Here is a 22,645-nt window from a genome sequence, read left to right as displayed (position 1 = left end):
GCCACCCCCTTTTCTATTATTGGGGGATTTCAATGGACATAATCCGCTGTGGGGTAGTTCTGACATCAACAGAAGAGGTCGGATTATCGAGCGATTGCTTGAAAACAATGATCTGGCCCTTCTAAATGTGGGATCTAACACCTTTTTTCACTCTGCTACCCGTTCATTTACTGCCATTGATCTTTCCATCTGCTCCCCTTCCCTCCTGCCTCTGAGTACATGGGAGGTTGAAGAAAACGTTTATGGCAGTGATCACTTCCCCGTGTTATCCACCATTTCAAATGGGAGACAATGTCACCAGTCGAGGATACCACGTTGGAAGATCGATCACGCCGACTGGAATGCCTTTCGTCAACTGGCAACGTTCAATACCACTATAGTCGGCCAGGAGCCAATCAATGAGTCAGTAAAACATATCACACAAAGTATAGTCCAGGCAGCAACAGTTGCAATATCAAGGACATCGTCCCGCTTTCCACGTTTTCCAAAACCATGGTGGAATGGAGAATGCACAACAGCTAGGAAGGCTCAAAACAAAGCATGGGGAATATTTCGTCGTTACCCCACGACAGATAATTTAATAGCCTTTAAACGTGCACGTGCCAAAGCACGGTACATTAGACGTCAGAGCCAAAAGGAATCTTGGATCAAATTTTCATCTTCCCTTACACGGGCTGCCAATCCCAAAGCCATCTGGGACAAAGTTCGGAAAATGAAGGGCAAATACACCTCACATCCTTCGTCGATCCTGGAACATAATGGATGTACAATTGCAGATTTAACTGCAATTGCTAATACTCTTGGGGAGACATTTGCTAAAGTGTCTTCAGAAACATCGTACCCCACAGAGTTCCTCGCACACAAACAACGATCAGAAAAACATCACCTGAAGCTGTCCTCTAACAATCGCGAGGAATACAATCAGCCCTTTACACAATGGGAGCTGAAAGCAGCACTCTCGCTATCCAAGGCGAGTGCTGTTGGGCCGGACGACATCCATTATGAGATGATAAAACACCTTTCATCTGAATCTATGGATCATTTGCTCCGTCTCTATAATAGAATATATATTGAAGAGACATTTCCGGACTCATGGCATATGGCAACCGTCCTTCCCTTTCCGAAACCTGGAAAGGATCCAAAAATACCAAAAAATTATCGTCCTATCGCTCTGACGAGCTGCTTGTGCAAGATTCTGGAAAGAATGGTCAATGCTCGTCTTTTGTGGTACTTAGAAGCTAACGACCTTCTTTCCAGAATACAGTGTGGCTTCCGAAGGAACAGGTCAACACTTGACCATTTAATCCGCTTGGAAACATCTATACGTGATGCTTTCCTGAAACGTGAGCACCAGGTGTCGGTTTTCTTTGATATGGAAAAAGCGTACGACACGGCTTGGAGATATGGAATTCTAAAAGACATACATAACTTTGGTCTTAGAGGACACATTGCCCTCTTTATCAAAAACTTTCTTACAGACCGGTCTTTCCAAGTTCGTGTAGGATCCACCCTCTCCCGGCCATTCTGCCAAGAAGAGGGAGTTCCACAAGGATCAGTTTTAAGCGTTACGCTTTTTGCAATCAAAGTTAACTCTATAACTGAACAACTTCCTCCAACCGTAAACAGTGCCCTCTTTGTAGATGACTTTAGCATCTTTTTGCAATCATGCAATATGAGGGTCATTGAAAGGCAATTGCAGCATGCCATAGACCACGTCAACTCTTGGGCAGTGACTAATGGGTTTAGGTTCTCGCCACAGAAGACAGTCTGCGTACACTTTTGTCGCAAACGGAACCTTCACCCTGAACCAGAACTAAAACTCGGACAAAACATCATCCCAGTAGCACCCGAGACAAAATTCTTGGGGCTCATTTTCGACAAGAAGCTGACATTTTTACCTTATATTCGTCAACTGCGGACAAAGTGCACAAGAGGGTTGAATCTTCTACGTTCTATTTCCTCGAATAAATGGGGCGCAGACCGCTCCACTTTACTCAGCCTCTACCGTGCACTTGTCCGATCTAAACTAGACTATGGGTCCCAAGTGTACGCATCGGCTAGGAACAGTGTACTTAGGTGGCTGGACCCAGTTCACCACCAAGCCATTCGTATCGCTACTGGAGCATTTAGAACATCCCCTGTCCAGAGTTTATATGTTGAAGGAACTGAGCCGTCACTGTCATTTCGACGAAAGCAATTGTCTTTAAAATATACGCTTAAATTAAAATCCCTGCCAGACAACCCTACGTGGACATCCGTTTTCAAGCCATGATGGGAAAACCTATATAACACTCGTCAGACTGCCAATCGGCCTTTTGGTATCCGTGTCCAAGAGCTGCTCAGAGAGCTCAACATCATGGTAGACAATGTTGCCCAGTCACCAAGGCAACCACTTTCACCCTGGCATGCTCGCCTACCATCGTGCGATTTCTCCCTTAAAAATTGGGGTAAGTCCATAACTCCATCTTCTATCTACCACCAACTCTATGCTGCCCACCGGGCCGAATACTCCGACTTCTTGCCTGTCTTCACTGATGGCTCAAAGTCGGAGTTGTCTGTTGGATCTGCTGCTATCTTTCCAGGTCTTTCTATATCTGGAAAGATTCCCCAACAATGCAGCATATATACAGCTGACTTGTATGCTATAGAGTTAGCATTGGACCACATTAAAACCCATAGGTATCAAAAGTGTATGGTGTACACTGATTCTCTAAGTACACTGCAGGCTTTATCGGGTAGGAGGTATAATCCTCATCCATTTGTGACCCGGATTCAGCAGACGTTGTATTCCTTGTTTGAGTGTTCATTTGACATTCGTTTCTGCTGGATTCCAAGCCACATTGGGATAGCGGGAAATGAACTGGCAGATGCTGCGGCCAGGTCACCCGAACCCCACAACACTTATTGCCTGTTAGTCCCCTATACAGACTACAGGCAGTTAATACACGATAAATTACTGTCCCAATGGCAACAATCCTGGCATGAGCAAGTCACAAACAAGCTCTATCAGATAAAGCCTGTAATCCGACATTGGCAGTCTAGTCTGCGCAGGAATCGCAGAGAGGAAGTTGTTTTAGCTCGGCTCCGCATAGGACACAGTCATCTTACACATGCTTTTTTGCTGAGGGCAGATGACTGTCCTATGTGTGACAATTGTGACACCTATTTAAGCATACGCCACATTTTAACCGAGTGTCCACGTTTTAGACACGAACGTGATTTTTATTTCACCGCTTTTAGTCCTCTGGCTGAGCCTTATACACTCAGTCAGATTTTATCTGACAATGACAATGTGTCTGCTGTTTTTAACTTTCTAAAATCAGTAAATCTTTTTAATTGAATTTAAAATTCATTTGGCATTCCTTTGTTCATATGTTTTGTACTTTTACATCTCGACATGGTGGCCTAACTACTTAGGTCACTGAATATTTTCACTTTTTATATATGACCGGTATTTGGCGCATTATAGCCTCAGTTGCTGATGCGCCAATAAACTCCAAACCAAACCAAACCAAAAGCCGCCCCTTTTTATTAAATTAAATTTTCTGTTTATACTCCGGGACGACCAAACGGTCAGGGGAGGTCACAAGATGACGGAATACAAGAAACAGCACCGTATTCAGCAGTCACGGGCTTGAACCCCGGTCATTCAAGGCACGTGTACTTATGCACCCGCGCGTCTGACCACTAGGCTACGGCGATCTATGTGATATGCAATGTATTTATGAGCAGATCATGGTTTTTCAAAGTGATAATTTATACATTTTTTTGAAGACCTGAAGAATAAATAAGTTTTCAAAATTGTGAAAACGATTTAACCACATCTTACATTTTAAAATTTGTTATTATTCTTTTGAAGTGTATATACATTTTAAAATAAATTTCAGGGGGGAAAAAATCACAAAAAGACAAAACTGTATTAAGTTTTGAAACTTAAAAGGTCCCATATATACTTTATGCCAAGCCTCGCAATTTTAAATTTTGGTATTTTATTTCCTGAAAATTGTAAGTCAATTTTCTCGAAAAATTAACAATACCCATAGAATGAACGAAATTTTGCAAGCAGCATATATTACACACTTAATTTTTTTCGCATTTTATTTACTATTTATGCGCTGTTTATGGGCAACGTGTGATCTATTAATTAAGCTGAAGGAAACCGAATATTAAGTAGTCATAAGGCTACATTTGGGCGAAAGCAAATATCAATATTATAAATTTCATATTACTCATCTTATTTCGAATAATTATTTGTCATCTGTTTGCTAATTTCCTTTCGCTTTGTCATTCAACACACGTGTGTCAGTGGCAATCGCCCGGCTATAAGGAAACCAGTTTGGGGAGTTGCCCAACTTGGCTATTTATGTACTCTGTGTACGATACACTTGAAAGTGAAAAAAGTTTTCCACCCGAAGCAAGGACGAGGCGTACTTTCGCAACAGTCCTCCTTGCCTGCTCTTACAAAATCATAGAAAATTAATAAATAAATAAAAGAAAAATGTGTTGATAGATCGTAGCTGCGTGACGTGTAACAAAAGTAAGTTGCTCGTCTCTGAGTAAGAAAGTAGTTGGGAAAGGCAGACATGGCACATGGGGTATTTCGAAAAAAATGCAGCCGCCTGGTGAAAAAAATGGGTAATTATCTCTCTCTCTCTGGATATTTTATTTATTTATTTTGTTATAATACTGTAGTTATTTTGCAGTCTTACGTTAGATTAATCCAACAACGAAATAAAAATGTATTTATTGTAAAAGTATTTTACAATTTAGCTTGATATATTACGCTGTATATTATAATATATTTACAAAATACACTTAATGCCCAGTTAAATAATTGGAGTTCATGTTATATAGTCTACGATAATTATAGTTTAAAATCTAATGAAAATTTGACACTTTTGAGAAATGACGAATTTGGAAATCTAGTGTAATTCATACGATAAGAATACAGCATATTTGCATATTCAGAACAAATGAAATTAAAATTCTGCGCATTAGAGAATTATTATTACCATATTATTTTCAAAATTCTGTTCAAGCATACCACGTGATACAGTTAAGAATGTTTGTAACTATTCAGACAAGTAGGACTGTTCATATTTTTTTGTTAAGATTTTGCTTTGCCCGATGTTATCTTTCCCTCTGTGAAGATCAAGTTACAGGATATTAGATTATATTTCATCACACTGCATGGATCTCGGCACGGAATAAGAAAAGAAATTTTTTTTTTCATTTGACGGATTTCTTATCTCGTAGAGCGGAATTTTCTGTTTGTATTCCGGAGTAAGACATTTGATTATGCCCTGTGAGATCAACTCCGAACTTGGATGAATGGAAAAAAGATATCTCCAGTGACATAGATCTGTGCTCAAAAAAAAAAAAAAAGCGACTGGGTACTTGTCTGCATATACATCTTGATGAATCAAAAGCAATGACATGTTATGTTTATTTTAATATAAAATAGACTATTTTATTACGAACACATTAAGACAAATATAATTTAGGACATTTATTGACTAATTAAAATTAAGAACCTCAACTCCCTATTGTATATTTCAAATTCACCACCTCAATGTAAACAGTGGTTTTCAGATCCAACATTGGGGAAGTGGCACAGAGTCACTTAATAGAGATTTGGTTATACCACGCCAATGGAAAGGAGAAATAGAAAGTTGGTAGAAAGAATGTAAAATAAATTCATATATGCTGCTTATTTCAGTTTTGTAGCTTTCTGTTCTTTAAGATATTGATCTTCGTTAGTATAGTAGTGGAGTGCAGAGATTTAGCTGTGAGAAGTGAATGTAATCCAATTATCGGCTTCAGACTACCGGAATGAAGAAAAGGTCAAAGTCAGTTTGGAGGAAATGACGTCGATATTTGTTTAATCTACCAAAACTGATGATAAACTGCCGACGTCATGCGAATTATTTATCAGTTATAAACGATCGGCATTTTAAGAGACAAAGGATAGCGATTTATTTTAAGAAATACTCCAGTATTTTTTGGAAAATTCTACTGACATATTTTAAAAAGGAAATGGATAAATTACGTGAAATTTAATGAATGAAAGATTTGCCTGGATAGTGGCTCCATCTGTCGCGCGTTTTATAAACTATTTTGAACTCAATTAAGTAAGTGGGTGTTTGTAAGTTGACGTAACCAGGCGTATGTACGAATAAGATTTAAAGTGCTGCCCTGTGTGTGTAAACAACTAAACTTAACACAGTACTAAGTCGTAACATTTACCATTATCTAAAATATCTTTTCATAAAATGCAATTTTAAAAAATATTTTATTACGAAATTAAAGATATGAATAATTTAATGTTATTTAATTGTTAATTAAATTTTAATTTTACTTAAGCTATTAGTAACATCTTTCATTAGAATGCTTTACTTTATACAAAAAAAAAAAATCACGATGAAAAATGAAATAAGATAAATGGTTAATAAATTATGAAAATTTACAGCAGACGGCTGATTGTCGATCCCCATAATAAATTTGTACATTCTTCTTGCAACTTGGCTAGCTGTTTTTTTTTCGGGGTTTTATTTATTTATTTTTTTCAGTAAGTTAGTGATAAACTTAGTATTGTCATAGCGGCCAATAGGACCGTGGCGTGGTATTATTTCAAAAAACCGATTGCGTCAGACAGCATGCGTGTAGAATTGACATTTAACTGTTTTAGGGATCGCATTTCCTCGGTTTAAGCGGAAAATTTCTGAACTACGACTCCGGGTTTGTCTGATAACAAGATAGTTAGAATCCGTCCTTTCGTATACTGACAGACGTAATGTGGAATTTTAAAAATAAATAAATATCCGAAGCACGTGATAGATTTTAATACGATGTCAAAATAAATAATATTATTAATAATAATAAAAAAAAATTTAAAAAAACCTGAAATGGCAGGAACATGGCCAGAGCCATAAACACCTAAGAAGTCCTAGTACTAACGCATTCCTTCGGCATCATAGATTTCACTAACACCTAGCTGGAGGAGATTAAGTTCGACCAGGATAATGAGGACCAACTTTTTCCTGGTCGAGCTCATAATCCCCTTCAGAGCACCAACACCACCCGCAATGGGAAATCAAAGACTGACCATAGCACGGAAAGAAGAGAGGGGGTTTGACAGACCTGAACAACAGAAGAAGGCGATTAGGAACCTGAGAGATTACTTGCAGGAAAACAGTGCGACTCTACCAAGCCACAAGAAAATAAACAAACGCCACTCAACTACAACAAGGAGACCTCACTCACACAGACAGAAAAAACAGACAAAGATGGGGAACAAGGCACTCCACGGCAGACTCTACAGTGACCTCCATCAAGATGACATAGATAAAATGACTTCGAATGCATGGCTCACGAGCGAGAGACACTTCCCCGAGATCGAAGGATTCATGCTCGTCATCCAAGACCGGATAATTAACTGCAGGAAACAGGGAACTCATTGCCGAGGACCCCCGGCGTTATAGATGACAACGATGCCACCTAGCCCCAGAAACAATCCAGCACATCACCGCGGGATGCATCACCCAGATGGAGTACATTCACAGAGACGCTACGTTTCCAGGACAATACATCCAGAAGCTAGTGAAAAATACCGGTTGATCAAAGAAAGTGTACCGTATTACAAGTTTGTTTGTTTGTTATTTGGTTTTTAGGAGCATTAGCAACTAAGGCCATATTGCTCCGGGATGTGCGGTGGTCATTCCCTGACCTTTCCGCATCCTCCGTATTTGGTGGTGACGGGCTCGAACCCCGGTCTAATCAAGAAGCGTGTGCTACGCACTGCTTCTCCTTCCCACCTGGCTACGGAAGCGCCTATATTACAAGTACGAGGTACTACGAACCCTAGACCGTACTAGAGACCCCCACTCGCAGACTATACTGGGACCGCCTCATAATAACGCACAAGATGATCCCGCACAACAGAGCAGACATAAGTCTCATCTACAAGAAGGAACTGGCCACCTACCTGATTGACATAGATGCGCCTAACACCAGCAACCTCCAGAAAATCTACAAGGAAAAGATCGGGAAGGAAACAGATCAGAGAGAGAGAGAGAGAGAGAGAGAGAGAGAGAGAGAGAGAGAGAGAGAGAGAGAGAGAGAGAGAGAGAGAGAGAGAGAGAGAGAGATGTGGTGGCATATGGAACAAATAGTGAACCACCGGCACCTCCATAAGAACCTAGCAGCAATAGGCCTCCCAGAGAGCACATGGAACTATAGAAATCTGTGATCCTGAACAACTGCAGGAAAGGTAGTGTTCCTCGATCAACATTATTAATAGTAACTGGACAGAACCAACCACCCCATGCACTTGGTATTGGTACCGTCACGGGGTGGAAAAAGGCCTAATAATACTGTATAATGATAAAAAAAAAATTTAAAAAGTTAAACACTGATTAAATTATTCATACTGATTTAGTTAGAATGGTGTCTCGAATGGTCACCATTAGTACTGTAGCATCATCTCACAAGGGGACATCAGCAGCAAATACTTTTTACTGTTGATGTCATGTTCGATGACAACCTTATCTCATGTCAACTGGGGAACACAGCGCCTGTATACTTTTTCCCCTCAGATGCAGACTTATTCAGATCGGCGTTAGTACTGCACAGAGAAAATTCATCAAATTCCGAAATTGAATTTTAATTGTAAAAAATTACAATATCGTATCATTCCATACTACTTTTGGAACAATGTTCGTTGTTCTGCACTGCTAGGAAACTGGCAAACCCAAAAACAAGAGTGTACGTAATATTGATTTTCGTACTATCTGTCATAAATGGAGTCGGTGTTAAGACCTAGGGAAAACTTTCTGAAGGAATTATGAGAATAAAATATTTTCACTTTGCAGTTTAGTACCGTATTTAAAAAGTAACTGACAGTTGTTTCTTAATTCAGATATCAATCTTTTGTTGTTTACCATTTGAAAAGTTAGTTATCGCCTGATGTTGAGGAATGTTGCAATATCTTGTTCGTTTAAAAACTCGCTGTAAAAGGGCAACAATGATTCCAATCATTTTCTTTTTAAGTATTTTCCTTGACACTTGATGGAGGCTAAAATGTCGCAAGACATTTCAATTTCCGTTCTGAAGAACTGTGTTCTCTAATCGTACCTGTATTCCCCTATACTGGTAAGGGTAGGAGAACTGTTATCCACCTTTTCTGCAACCGGAATGGAAACTGATATCCTTATAACAAATATTTGTCAATAAATAGATGAAATGATTATTGAATGTACTGCAAAAACTTCTAATGCAATTTGACACTCATCAATGTGATCGGACTCAGTGAAAACGTTCTGTGCAGACCGCAATCAAAGCGATTTTTTCGTCCAGAGAGCCAAAATAGCTGGTTTGAAAATTACATTCCACTTCAATTTTGTGTTATTTACTCAGAGGATCCATATTTTTCGTTTCAAATTATATATATATATATATATATTTTTTTTTTCATTATACTTCTAATTATATACATATTGGCTATTTGATTTACTAACTTTTCTTCCATTTAATGGATCATTAATACTGAAATTTTATTTTTCGAAAGAAAATTTTCAAAGTTAATAATAACATTGTCTTCCAAAGCTGGTGGACCGCTGGTTGCTCACCACTGATTAAAACAATGGACGTCGCTGCCAGTTCCGTCTTGTTGTTCAGTGTTGAATCCAGGGGGGCGGTTTCACCTTGTGGAATAAAATCCCCCCTCTACGAAAAATTGTAATTTTTATTTTAATATTAGTTCAAACACCTCGGACGTTGAAATTTTCGCCGCTTGGTGGGGGAAGTTTACTTTCCCCCACCCATATATATACACACACACACAAACACTTACCACTCCAATCACCAGTAGTGAATGCTCCTTCCCGCTTTTGTTACAAATTTGTTTCCTGAGCTTATAGTTATTCACCTCCAGGCCAGCATTGAAGCATGCGCAATAGGGATAGCTGTATAAGGCTATACCCACAATGGACTGAATATTTTATCCTCTGAGAATTCATTTTCGAGCAAGATGCAAACGAAGCTTTGAAAATGTTAACGTGCATCAAATTAATTCAATATTTGGATATATTTTAGTCTTTTTCATAATTTCTAAAGAAAATTTATTAATACAACGTTTACTTATGAAAATTATGTACAGTTTATGAAAAATTCCTTTGTGTTAATATGCATGATTTAATGTTGATAGAGTTACTGAAGTACGTGGTTATTGAAGCAGGATAATCACACTGAAATAATTGCACACTTGTCTGAGTTGGCACCAGTAACGTAACTAGGAAGATACAGGGGGAGAATTTGCCCCCCCCGCAACATTTTTGCCTTAAATGGCACCTATGGAAGGGTGCACAATTTCTTGACAGGGAAATAGACCACATTACAAACAGACAGTAAAAGCGCCTATTTTGTCACCTTTTGCTCTCCTCCTCAAGGAAAAACTTGGGTACTACACTGGTTGGCACGTTATAAATTTCTGGATTAGCTGAGAAACATTCAACGTTGTCCATCAGTCAGCACAAAAGGAGAGACTTTGCTGAAGTATTTTACATCCATCCTTACAATTGGTAAAAATAAAAGAAGTGTTCTCATTCACTCTGTCTGACTAACATTATTTTGCAACAAGGTGATTTCCTGGTTCAAGGGATTTTAGCCCGTTTGTGCAATCACCTCCCTTATTCTAGTTAATAAAAATGTTAACTAGAATAAGTTAATATCCTTATTAAATAATATTAAAATACCTAAAACCAGTTTTTCTTGAAGGATTAATTTGTATAAATGGAGAATCTGACAAAATGGAAATCATTTGTTTACATTTCTATGGTAAAATCCTTCTGAGGGTATTTATTATTTTTATATTTTTCATTTGAAATTTTCAATCGACCTACTTCTGTCCCATGGGCCCGGGACCAAATGTAAATATCTTTTTGGGACAGCAGCTGTCGTGATTACCGTTGCATATTTAAATCTCTGGATGAGTACGGTTTCACATTCATCCCCGGATAATCATTAATTTCCTAATATCGTCGATAACTTTACTGCAAATATAAAGGATTCGATCATAATTCATATTCGAAGTTTTCCTTTTGTGTGTGTGTGTGTGTCTGATTTTCGCTTTTGTTCTAGGTCAGATTGGTGGAGACGGAGAAAATTCAGAAGATAAGGATGCAGCTGCTGAAGAAGAACAGGAACGACTGGAAGCTCTCCGGGAGGCTGAAGAGCGACGGAAAGAGAAACATCGTCGGATGGAAGAAGAAAGGGAGAAGATGAGACAGAGTATCCGAGATAAGGTAAGAGACCATTCGTAAGAGGAAAAAAACTTGCTTGTTCAACACTATCATAGGGTCAATTAATAAATATTAGCTGATCTTATAATAAACCTTATATAAAGCGTTAATATTTATTTTCTCCCACAGATCAGTTAATAAGAAAAATAAATTTAATAGTAATATGGAAAGGCATTATTGGATAAATACTAAATAGACGCTTGTTACAGTTAAGTTTATATAAGGCTTAGAAATACTGTATAAGCTGACTCTATTGAAATTGTCAATTTGTGATTCTGTTTTTAAACTTGTACTTTGCATCTTTACTGAAGCAAGACCCTTCATGCTGAGAAGAGGCTGTGCAAGTGAGGTAGAGTCATATGAAATTAGGGATTTCGAAATCACTGATGACTCTTTATGAGAAAAACTTTCGAACATAAAGGCAAGTAAGGCTCCTAGAAAGAATTCCAGGAGCCTTTATGTTCGAAACTACCACTGAAGTCAGACCGGTTAGTCTGACTGCAGTGGTAGGGAAAATCTTAGAAGCAATGATTAGGAGTGCAATCCAAAGACATTTAGATAGATATGGTGTTCTGAATAACACACAACATGGTTTTTTTAAGAGAAAATCGTGTTTAACTAACTAAATCTATTTTGACACATGGGCAGGATGTAGGGAACAATTTCGACATAGTTTATTTGGATTTTAGTAAAGCATTTGACTCAGTCCCTCATGAGAGGTTATTGTATAAGATGGATTACTGAGTAGCTGCAGGGCAGAAGATAGAGCTGCTGTGATTATTGGATATTCTTCAGATTGGTGTAAAGTCAGAAGTGGGTTCCCCAAGGATCGGCTCTTGGACCACTGTCTTTTCTGATTTTCATAAACGACTCCAACGATGGGATTAGAAGACTTGATGTCAAAATTTACATACGATTTGTAGAGTACTTAATGATCAGTACAAGCAGCGCTCATTCAGAATGAATCGAACAAGCTGCAAGAATTGTCAAAAAAGTTGCAGCTTTGTTTTAATGCAGCAAAATGCAAAGTCTTCCACTTGGGGTAATAGCAATCCCAAAATAAATTATACACTTGGTGGGATTGAATTAAAAATATTGGAGGAAGGAAGGGATCTGGAAGTTATAATTTGGTCGGATATTAAGTTTTCTGAGTAGTGTAAACAGGCAGCCAGGAAAGCCCATAGTGTCCTATAAATGATTTATCGAACATAATCCTGTAGAGATATGGAGGTCATAGTCTCACTGTATAAGGCAGTCGTAAGACCATATTTCGAATACTGTTCAAGTATGGAGACCTCATCTGAAAAATAGACATTGAACTCCTTTAAAGGATCCAAAGACGAGCAACTCGCATGATAAGATCGGCAAAAGGGCGATCATATGAGGAAAGACTCCGTATATGTGGGTTGCAGAGCTTGGCAACCAGGCACCTCAGAGGTGACCTGATTGAGGGCCTGTGGCTTCCTTGCACTACATTTATATTGCTGTTATTAACTGTTAACTTCAGATTTTAAGTACATCTGATTGGGTCAGCATTTAAATTCAGATTTTAAATTTAAAAAAATAATAATAACACGCTGAAAATATCATTTTGGCTTGAAGATTTGTTTCTTTTTTTATCAGTATGGTATAAAGAAAAAGGAAGAAGAACCCGATATTACCCAGACTATAGCAGAAAGTAGTCTAAATAGACGGAAAAAGACTCCTGCAGAAATTGCAGCCGAGGCAGAAGCAGAGGAACAGGATGATTTCACAAGTGAGTAGTGACGTGTATATGAGAAAATTATCACCTGTTAATCTAATCATTAAGTTTTAATCATTGTTCATTTTGAGATGTTTTATTGCATCTGACACAGTTTTAAAAGAATTCTGTTTCAAAAATTATGATATCAGTATCGCGACCCACGAAGATCACGTAGAAATGTAACTCTTAAGATTATTTTTTTCCCATTTAAATCTACTTTCAAAGCACCTGTACAGGTTTCGGGATTGTTTTCAAAGTGAAATGGTTGTTATAATTAGCGCATGATATTTTCAGTTATATGAGGAGATGGCAATGAAATTGGGTGTGATTTTTAAACGGCAAATTCCGTATGATCGGATCTCCTTCCTGTCTCTAGGATATGTGACTTTTTTTTGTTTATTTATTTTTTTAATAAATGACTTCCACTCTACTGAAGTCCCAGGAGGATTCATCAACTATTCTCAAGTGTTTCTTCATATATATACTGTACAATTTATTGGTTAACACATCCCTTCTTTCCTTTCCCTTTTATCTTATTGGTAATCTCTCACACTAATAAATTTCCAAACATTACTTAGGAAATGGTTTTCGTCTTCCTTTACAGATTTTTCGCACATATCACCTTACATCAATAGGCTTTCTACAAATCTCCTATCTATCAAATTACCTATTAAATCAATTACTACTTATCACCTTGCGTCAGTACTACAACTCGCACGACCATCTTTGTTACTTCCCTTTTCTTGAACAGGGCAGAGTTCACCTTATTCTCTCAAGGTTTCTCAATAAAAATAATTTTTTAATTTCTTTCACACAATTAACTCATTACCTAAAAATTATCTGTTAACACATTATCTAGAAAATTGTTACCACGTTCACTTTCTACTATGCCTATGATTTATGTAATTATTAATCCCCTTATTATTTTTTTTTTTCTATCTTCTTCTTTACCCTTTTAAGTACATCATTTCGTGGTCTTTAACTTAATCTATATGCCAACTTAATAACATAATTGTACATTACAATAAAATTTGCGCTCCAAGAAAATATCATCCAATATCTCACAGAGTATTATCAATTTATAATACTCTGTTTGTAATACTCAATTTATAATATTATCACTATCACAGACGAACTTATAAGTCTATAAGTTCGGGGTTCTGTAAAGCCGGAACACACTTACTTTCCGAACTACTACACTACTTCCAATTCATTTTCAATCTTTCATCTGGGCTTTTTCTCCTTGGCAGACAGACTTCCCACATCCGTTTCCAAATTTTTTTTTTTTGGCGGTCTATCTCTTCTTTTGGTGGCTCTTAGACTGGACACTCTTTCCATGTAGATTTCTTGGCTCACACACCTGCATATCTGGCTCATTCTAGACGGGACCGGATCTAGACACATCTGCAGCTTCCTACACGAATTAATCTTCAGAAATGCGGCATGCAATTACGTTGCTAGACACGCCGATCACCCGACTGCTGTCCATCTCCGTCTCACTATTTTTTCTTCTTCTTCATCCTACTTCCACAATTTCCAAACTCTAAAAAACTACGCTCACTCTCTCCAAACCATCAGAACCCTTCTTCCTCAGAATTTTGGAACTCCCCTCACAGGACTCTCAACCAATCCCACTATTATACTTAATTTTTCACTTCTTTCCGTTTGCTAGAAAGTCAGTACAATCATCTCCCTCGTGCAACAAATCATCAAACGCCCTTCATTACCTGTATTTCTTCAGTCCCATTGTTTCCACTTCTAGTAACCCTTCTCGCCAGTTCGTAAATTTCCACCCCTTCCTCAGTACGAGCCACTGTTTTCTTTTACTCTCAGTTCATCCTCATTGTACTACTTGTTACTTCTTGTTTCCATTTAACTGCTATTCACACATTTATAACCTCCCTGTTTCTAAATGCAGTATTTTCAAACCTTAATATTTACAATATTCGAACCTTAATAATTCCCAATTTTCATTAATTTATTTCAGATAAAAAAAATCCCATTTTATTTGTAAGAGTGTACACTTACACTCACATTTTCTTTTCTAGTGTTCTTAAAAATACACGTAGTCTCCAGAAAATGGACTATTGTTGACTAAAAAGTTTAATCACACTTGAATCTGTCAAGTGTCTGTCTTTCTTGTCACCCGAACAAACTTGATGCACTAAAAGCAACAATCTCGATCTAGGATGTATGTGTCGGTGGTCATCCCAGGAGATTTCACTAATAATATGCTAGTAGATGGTAGGGTGTGGTATGTGAGCGAAAATGAACAAGAACAATTGTCTTTAGTAGGATTCGAAAGTTACATTTTTTTTTTTTTTTTTTTTAGATTTGTATATCGCTAAAAAGGTTGCAAAATGTAATACAAATACACAACAATGTGGTGGAATCCTCCTTGAATCTGCTTAAATAGATGACCCTTAGTGGAGACTGAGGATTGTTCATAATCAAGCTGCACAGTGTGGTCTAAATGTGCGTAGTCCTTTGAGTTTTGACACGTGTTATTCCGCTGTGCTACTTGCCCATTGGTGTATAATTTTATAGATTTATAACAATAATTTTATCCAAATCAACTGAAGACGCATTTACCTTCGAAAACTATTTTGTGGTTGTTGTTTTTTTTGTGCCTTTTATTTGAATATATTTTATCAATTTTTAGCGTAATTAATTATCAGTTTTCATGTATGTTATGATTTATTTTATTTTCTTAACCATTATTGGTCAATAAATTATTTTTATTAGCCAGCCGCAGTGTGTAAGAAACATATGGTTGGCTATTCCATCCTGCAAAGGAGTCATATAGAGAAATTATTTTGAATACAGATTCTGCTTATTAGGTGTGCCGTGAATACGCTACGTTCCCCCTCCAAGGGTGCCCGAGTGACAAAAGTTGAAAATCATTGGTATAGAGACCCTGAAAACTGAAGTAAAAGATTTCCCTAATAAAAATAATAATTCGTTAATTATTTCTCGTAGAAATCAAATGTTTCATTTAAGTTATATAATAATAACAACCCCATTTAATGTAAAATCTCATGGTCTTCTTATAAACATCGACTATGTAAATCGCTGTGTCAAAAATCATTAACATTTAAATAATGTATTCAGATGATGATGATGATTTTGAAATCTTAAAAATATGCAGCTATTAATCTTACAAGCTATTAATCATATACATTTTAGTTAGAAGATATATATATATATTCTGCTTTTATCCTGGAAACACCACTAGATAGTGTATGTTGGTTTCTAATGATCTTGTAGACCTCTTCTGTAGTTTTTGGTTTAAAAGATTCGAGGGCATTACCAAGTGGTTCAAACGCAGGGTACATTTGTACTCGCGTTTGAGTCAACCGTAGTTGAAGCCCTTGTGACGCTGAATGGGATGATGTTCTTGTATTGTCTATTTTGTGAACTCCTCTGACCCTATGTGGCTCAAGGAACATGAACAGAATATTTATCTTTTATTTTATTCGTTGCATGGACAGACTCTGTAGCTGTGTTTTTCATTAAATTTAGAGAAAAGTGTTACATTTCCGCTTCTACTTCCATTCTGTACCTCGTATCTTTGCCAATCCATAAAGACCCGCCAGTCAATAAGTTCCTCTCACCCCTAATTCAAAATATAGAGCTCGCGTTAATCAAAGAGGCGTATAGGTATTTTACTGTTTCCTACATGGCAGTTTTAATTTGCTGTTTTAGTTTTCCCATATTCAGCACGCCAAAAATTCTCTCATTGATGATAGTTATTTGATAAGTTATGGTATAACATTTTTACAAATATAACACTCATATCTTTCCTCGTTGCTCACTGACTTCCACTCCATTTCTTGCCGCAGTAACAGAAGTTCGGATTTCTGTTAGTGGACTGCGAAACCCTGAACTGACATGCTATTACACTGACTCAAAACCTGTACGTCAGTGTCAAAAACCTCCACATTTCCTCTCTCCTCCTCTTCCTTCCTGCCGGATGCATTCATCGGTTATATGAGTTGCCACTCCAGTTTGTTTTAAGAAACACTTTATGCAGAAATCAATGCAAGCTGGACGAAAACATCGCACACCATTCAAAAATAGTTTTTACAATAGTTATCGTGCATGCAATAATTTTTTTTCTCCTTGCATGTTATGTAATGATGTTTTGAATGCAAGTAATGGCTTTATTATGGTCATAAACACTTTATGCCGAAAAAAGCTAGGCAGACAAACGCTGTTAGCTGAAATCAGTGTTGAAATCATGGAATTCCCCCACCTGTTTCTTCGAAGACCTGTAATTGGAAAACGACTAATTCATCGCAAAGAGCTGAAGTTTCGAATGAATAATATTCAAACCTTAGGAAATGGGAGTCAAGAAAAACAAATTAGATCGAAAAAACGATATTAAAGTGAAATAGGCGCTATTCTCTGTTTTACACGTTCAGATCAATAATATTCAGATCATAATATGGTACGATACGTGTCACATGCTACATGGAATAAATTTCTCTCTGCGATGACCATTGCTGTGTTGGAAGCGCAGTACTGAATTGTAAATTATTGCGGTCCCAAGTACCAAGCGATATAAGATCTAAGATCTGCCTTTTTAAGAGCATCAAGACACCAATAACAACAACAGTACTCCGACTGCCAAATAGCAGAAGAAATTCCACCTCCCTGTCAGCGCTTTTTTTATTACGCATTCTCTATAAGACCGACCATTGAACTTCTTTCACTCTCTAATGCAGAAATGTTTATGAAAACGTCGCAAACCGAATATTAGTGGTAATTTTCAAGTACCGTTTTAATGAAATGCCATTAAACTTTGGTATCCCTTTTTCGATCTAATTTGTTTGTCTTGACTTCCATTAAACAAGATACACCAACACCACAGACTTTTTGTGCCTGCTTTATGATCAGCTGCCTTTATAGCATAAATTTTGTCTCGATATCACTTTGAAACTTTCTTTCATTTCCGTATCATCCATTATAAATATTTGCGTTACGAGAACCATTTCCATCTAGAGACTTCCTAAGCGAATAACGTTTATAACCATACTCAGTTGGAAAAGGAATCGACAAGTTTTTCAACCCAAATCTAGAGATGAAAAAAAAATAAAAAAACATTAGAATGATTAATTGAATTGTGTATAAACTTTTGGCATTTGAAGAATTTTAAAGTATGTGATGTGTTTCTTATCTTAAACACTTTGCAACGGTTGTAGCATGTTCTGTTATTCATCATCTTACGCTTATGGAATTTTGTTTTCTTTCGAACCTTTTTTTTCATGGTATACTTGCTCATTTTCTAAATTAAAGAAAGTGGAGACATAAATGGGATATATAATGGAGAACGTTACTGCATTGCGAAGAAATGTCCTAAAATTAATTTTTCACCATTGAGTTTTGTACTGAGACTATCTAAGCACACCTTTTTGTTATCATGCACACAAAATTAAAATCTTTATTGGTAGAGGGAGATATTTTCAGCATAGCAATATGACCCACCATAGCTTAAGAACCTAGGGTTTTAACGATATTTAGTTATATACAGTACTTAAAAAACAAAAACCCATTGAAAATTAATTAAATGAAAAAAAAACAAAAAAAAAAACAGTCGTGTGAGTGCCATACATCAAGATTCTTAGTTTCACAAAATATATGTCACAAAATTAAGGCTCCTTTTGTTTGTTAGTAGATAACTTATCTGTATCAAATTGTCCAAGAATGCTAATTGATTACTTTCTAATACAGTGATCTTCTGCATTATGATCACATCTCGCTTTGAAAACACTAAATATTAATAATTACATGTAATAAATAATATTAACAAAAAGAAATTAAATTTATTTTGTGACGATATTGAAAAAAATCACCAAATTTGGGGCTAGATGATTGTAGAATGGCTCTCTTTTTTTTTTTTTTTTTTTCTTTCTATTACTGTGAATAAAAGTTTTCGGGAATAACTGAATGAAACTTTTAGTAGAAGAATTCATTAAACAACATTTCAATATATTTCGAGGATTTCACTTTCATGTTTTTCTCTAAAGAAGCTTTTCCTTCATAAAGCGACTTTAAAGTAGCTCTATGAAGAACCCTCGATTTCCTCTTAAATTCAGAAAGTTGGTATTATTTATTAAACAGTAATAACGATATTTGCAAACCGCCAACGAATGTCATAAAGGGATTAAATTTCCAAACTTGTTGAAAAAAATCTAACCGTTGTCAAGCTGGTTGTTATCAGTAGATTTACGATAAGTGCACGAAAACTTGGTAAACTAGAGATATCTAATTTTCTATCAAGTACAACTTAGCAGCAGCCAATTACCTTTGAGGGTCTGCAGTATTCTTGCACTTCACTTTTGGAGTTAGTTATGTCGGGGTACTTTGCCTTTAGAAAAATAGTTTTAAATATTTGCTCTAATGATTTTAATTACTCGCCTGAATTGTCACACATGGCCTCTTCAAACCACAAAACTTAATGATAAGAGAAGAGATCTTAGTTTAGAGTTTTCTGGAATATTATTTCATTACTGCTGAATTGCAATTATTTTCCACGTGTTAGAGCATCACACTTACTCAATTTCCATTTCTAATAATGCTATCTTTTTTATCTTAATGTACCGGCGCTGAAGTGTTAGCTTCCTCAACAGGATATAAGGATTATTCATTTAAACGCACCTAGTAAACTTTGAGTTTTGTTAATATTAGTACAATATACTTATTTCTACTCTACTCTTTTAATTTTAAAGTGGAGAAACTGCTTTTCTTGGTCGTTGGTTTGTATTATCTTTGTCAAAATCATATGATTAACTTAACGTGCACTATTTGTTATGAAAGCATAATGGAAATATTTAAAACTGCGTACAGTAGAAAACCATAAATTCGTTTTGAAGATTATTGTCCTTTTGCCGTGGACTAATTCATTTGGCAATGAATCGCTTATCTTTTACTATTAATTGATACTATTTAACATAGTGCAATTAATGATATTATTGTAGATGGGTATTTTAAAAATTGTTCTTTTAAGAAATGCATTTTCCTATTTAATAGGTTCATTGTACTACTTTTCAATTACTGTACAGTCATTTAATTTATTATTACACCTTTATATACTATAATTTTTATATATAATCGGTTGCTATTTCATTGCGTCATTTGTACTGTATATAATATAACCTTACTGTTATCAAGCTGTTACATTCCACTGTTAAAATTTTCAACACCCGCTAGTTGAGAACCACTTAGTTAATGACCAGAATCGGGCCTTTTTTGCTTCAAATTAACTTAGATCGGTTGTTTTTTTTATTTCCACTGGGGAGACAGAAATCTATTAGTTACACTCTAGGGGGGAATGGAGTTAAAACTAGTTCAGGGCCAAAAATACCAAGGGTTACGATTCAGTTAGATACGATTTCCACGCCACTGCTTAAAGTGGTTAGGAAGGCACATGGTGTTTTGTCTCCCCCCACTCCCAAGAAAAGTGTTTATAGAAAGAGTTCAAAGAAGGACAACCAGATTTATGCTGGGGTAATGATCGATATCCATAAGAAGTATGGCTTAGAAGGCGAAGACTGCAAAGCTTGTCAACTAGGCATCTTGTGGGAGGGGTCCGTAATAGAGGTATATGGTCCTGAAGGGTATCAGTAAAACGAACGAGGGAGATGCATTTTCACGGGCGAAAAAGAGACTAACCAAGGGAAAAACATATACACCTGAAACTTACTTTCGGGCAGCATGCTGTAGATATTGGAATTGATTGCTTGTCACAGTGAATAAGGTAAAATTCAACATCTGAATTGGATATGATAAAGTATGAATGTTAGAATTTTTTCCGATTTTTTTTTTTTTTTGTCAAATGCAGAAAAAGTCCACTTCCTTGTATCGTTTAGCCAGTATGATACTAATACTAACAGAAGGTCCAATCCTTATTTGACTTTCCCACATTTCTTACTTTATTCTCAAACTCCAGTGAATTATGAATTATTCAAACTTAACATGGGGGTGAATAAATATAGTTACTTTGTTTACAGTTGTCATTAAAATAGAAGATTTTATAATCAGCGCTGAACTAGCGGATATTTTACCCTACCCTCGGCATACACAAAAAAATCTAAACAAGAATTCTTTGGAATCGCTGACATCTTATTTTGGTATGAACTATAAGACACTATTAATCCTAAACAGAGTCCGCCTTCCAAAAGTATTAGATATGTTAGTTTACCTGATACGAACATAAACGATAGGAACGTGCTTCATTTGACTTTAATTTATTTATTCTATTTCTAAGCTACTTCGTTCCAGCCATGCGAGCCAACATTAAATATCACTACTGCATTTGTAATTGAGGCAAAATAGGGAAGAAACTGAACGTGTATAGTAATTACTGTGGAGTAAGTCCCGTTTATAAAAATTTAATTGTGTAATCGAGGGAATATACCTCGATTAAACAAAATATTGAATACATGTAGTGTCCATCAATTTTTAATTAGAAAAGCGTACATATCAGAAGAAACACTGCCCTCCTGCCTCCATTAAAACAAGTCGGGATTCAATGCTGTTTATAAAGACCACTGTTTCGTTCAGACAACCACATGAACTTTTATCATTTGCCTGTTAAAAGTACTACTGAAAATAAAATTATAGTTTATAAATATGAGAAGTAAGTAGAGTAGTATTATTGTAACTAATGCTCTGTTTAACGTGTTTTTGTTTTATTTACATTCCAACAGGATGGAAGAACACAATAGAGACTCAAGTGAACGAACTGAAGGCTACTATTGAGAGCAAGTGTGTCCTTCAATGAGGACGCTGCTGTGCTATGCAACGTCCTGTGCTTGTGAATCAGTAGTATGCAAGTAGCCTCCCAATCGTACACACACACACCCGAACGGTCTTCAGACGTTGTCCAACTTACGAAAGACGAATCTAGTGTCGCTCGCCCACACAAGAACGAACAAGATACGCTTAATTAAAATAATGACAATCCAATATTACTACTTCACTTTGTTTTATTGCCCTTTTTTGTTTGCTATTCCGCATTAATATAGAAGTTAGGAAAACGGATATCATTTGCTGATTGTTTTATTTTTCACTTTTCCGATGAACAAAATGGCGTTATTTGAAGATCTTTATAGATAACAGTGTTAAGGTATAATTTTTATGTACAAAAAAATAATTAATATCCCCAACTTATAAGTACAGCATAGTGCTTTACTATATTGTAGCAATAGTCCTTTTTTTTATTTTGGTTTTAGTAATTTACTTTTTTTCTTTGAAAAAGTTTAGCAAACTCATTGGCATTTTTATTTTATTTGGTTTTTAAAAACTGATTTTTTTTTTTTTCTTTGTACTCGTTTAAGCAAAATCTTGAGCAAAATCTACTAATCTAGCAAAAACCAATGGGCTATATACGTTTCCATTAATATCATCCGCTACCTTACGTCTCGAGACACCACTAGTAAGAAACTAACTCTGGAAGGATAGCAACGAAAGAACTGGACAGAAGTGTGATCTGTGTGTGTGTACTTTACGTTGGTGGCACTTACAAGAACTTTACATCGGCAGCTGCAGCAGACTTCAACAACGAATTCCTCGCCTTGCTGTCCGCCTATTCAGGAAGATC

General features: G+C 36.4%; 1 protein-coding gene across 4 annotated transcripts in view; it reads left to right on the top strand.

The window, feature by feature from the left end:
* Nucleotides 1–22,223, top strand: part of LOC150078341 (complexin-like) — a 312,284-nt gene extending 290,061 nt beyond the window's left edge. For 3 of the 4 annotated variants that reach the window (XM_090384703.1, XM_090384702.1, XM_090384705.1), the window contains 3 exons: nt 11,137–11,300; nt 12,921–13,053; nt 21,753–22,223. In XM_090384703.1, the coding sequence (XP_090240829.1) occupies nt 11,137–11,300; nt 12,921–13,053; nt 21,753–21,826 (371 nt within the window). In that variant the 3' untranslated portion in view covers nt 21,827–22,223. Of the gene's footprint in view, nt 1–4,525; nt 4,636–11,136; nt 11,301–12,920; nt 13,054–21,752 lie in introns of those variants that run through there. The other variant, XM_090384704.1, reaches the window with a different exon arrangement.
* Nucleotides 22,224–22,645: the final 422 nt, after the last annotated feature.

The sequence above is a fragment of the Mastigoproctus giganteus genome, chromosome 11 (genome assembly GCF_048544385.1).
Source record: "Mastigoproctus giganteus isolate SK-2022 chromosome 11, ASM4854438v1, whole genome shotgun sequence".
NCBI classification, from domain to species: domain Eukaryota; kingdom Metazoa; phylum Arthropoda; class Arachnida; order Uropygi; family Thelyphonidae; genus Mastigoproctus; species Mastigoproctus giganteus.
Note: the sequence above shows the minus strand (reverse complement) of the source record. Positions and strands in the feature narration are given on the sequence as shown.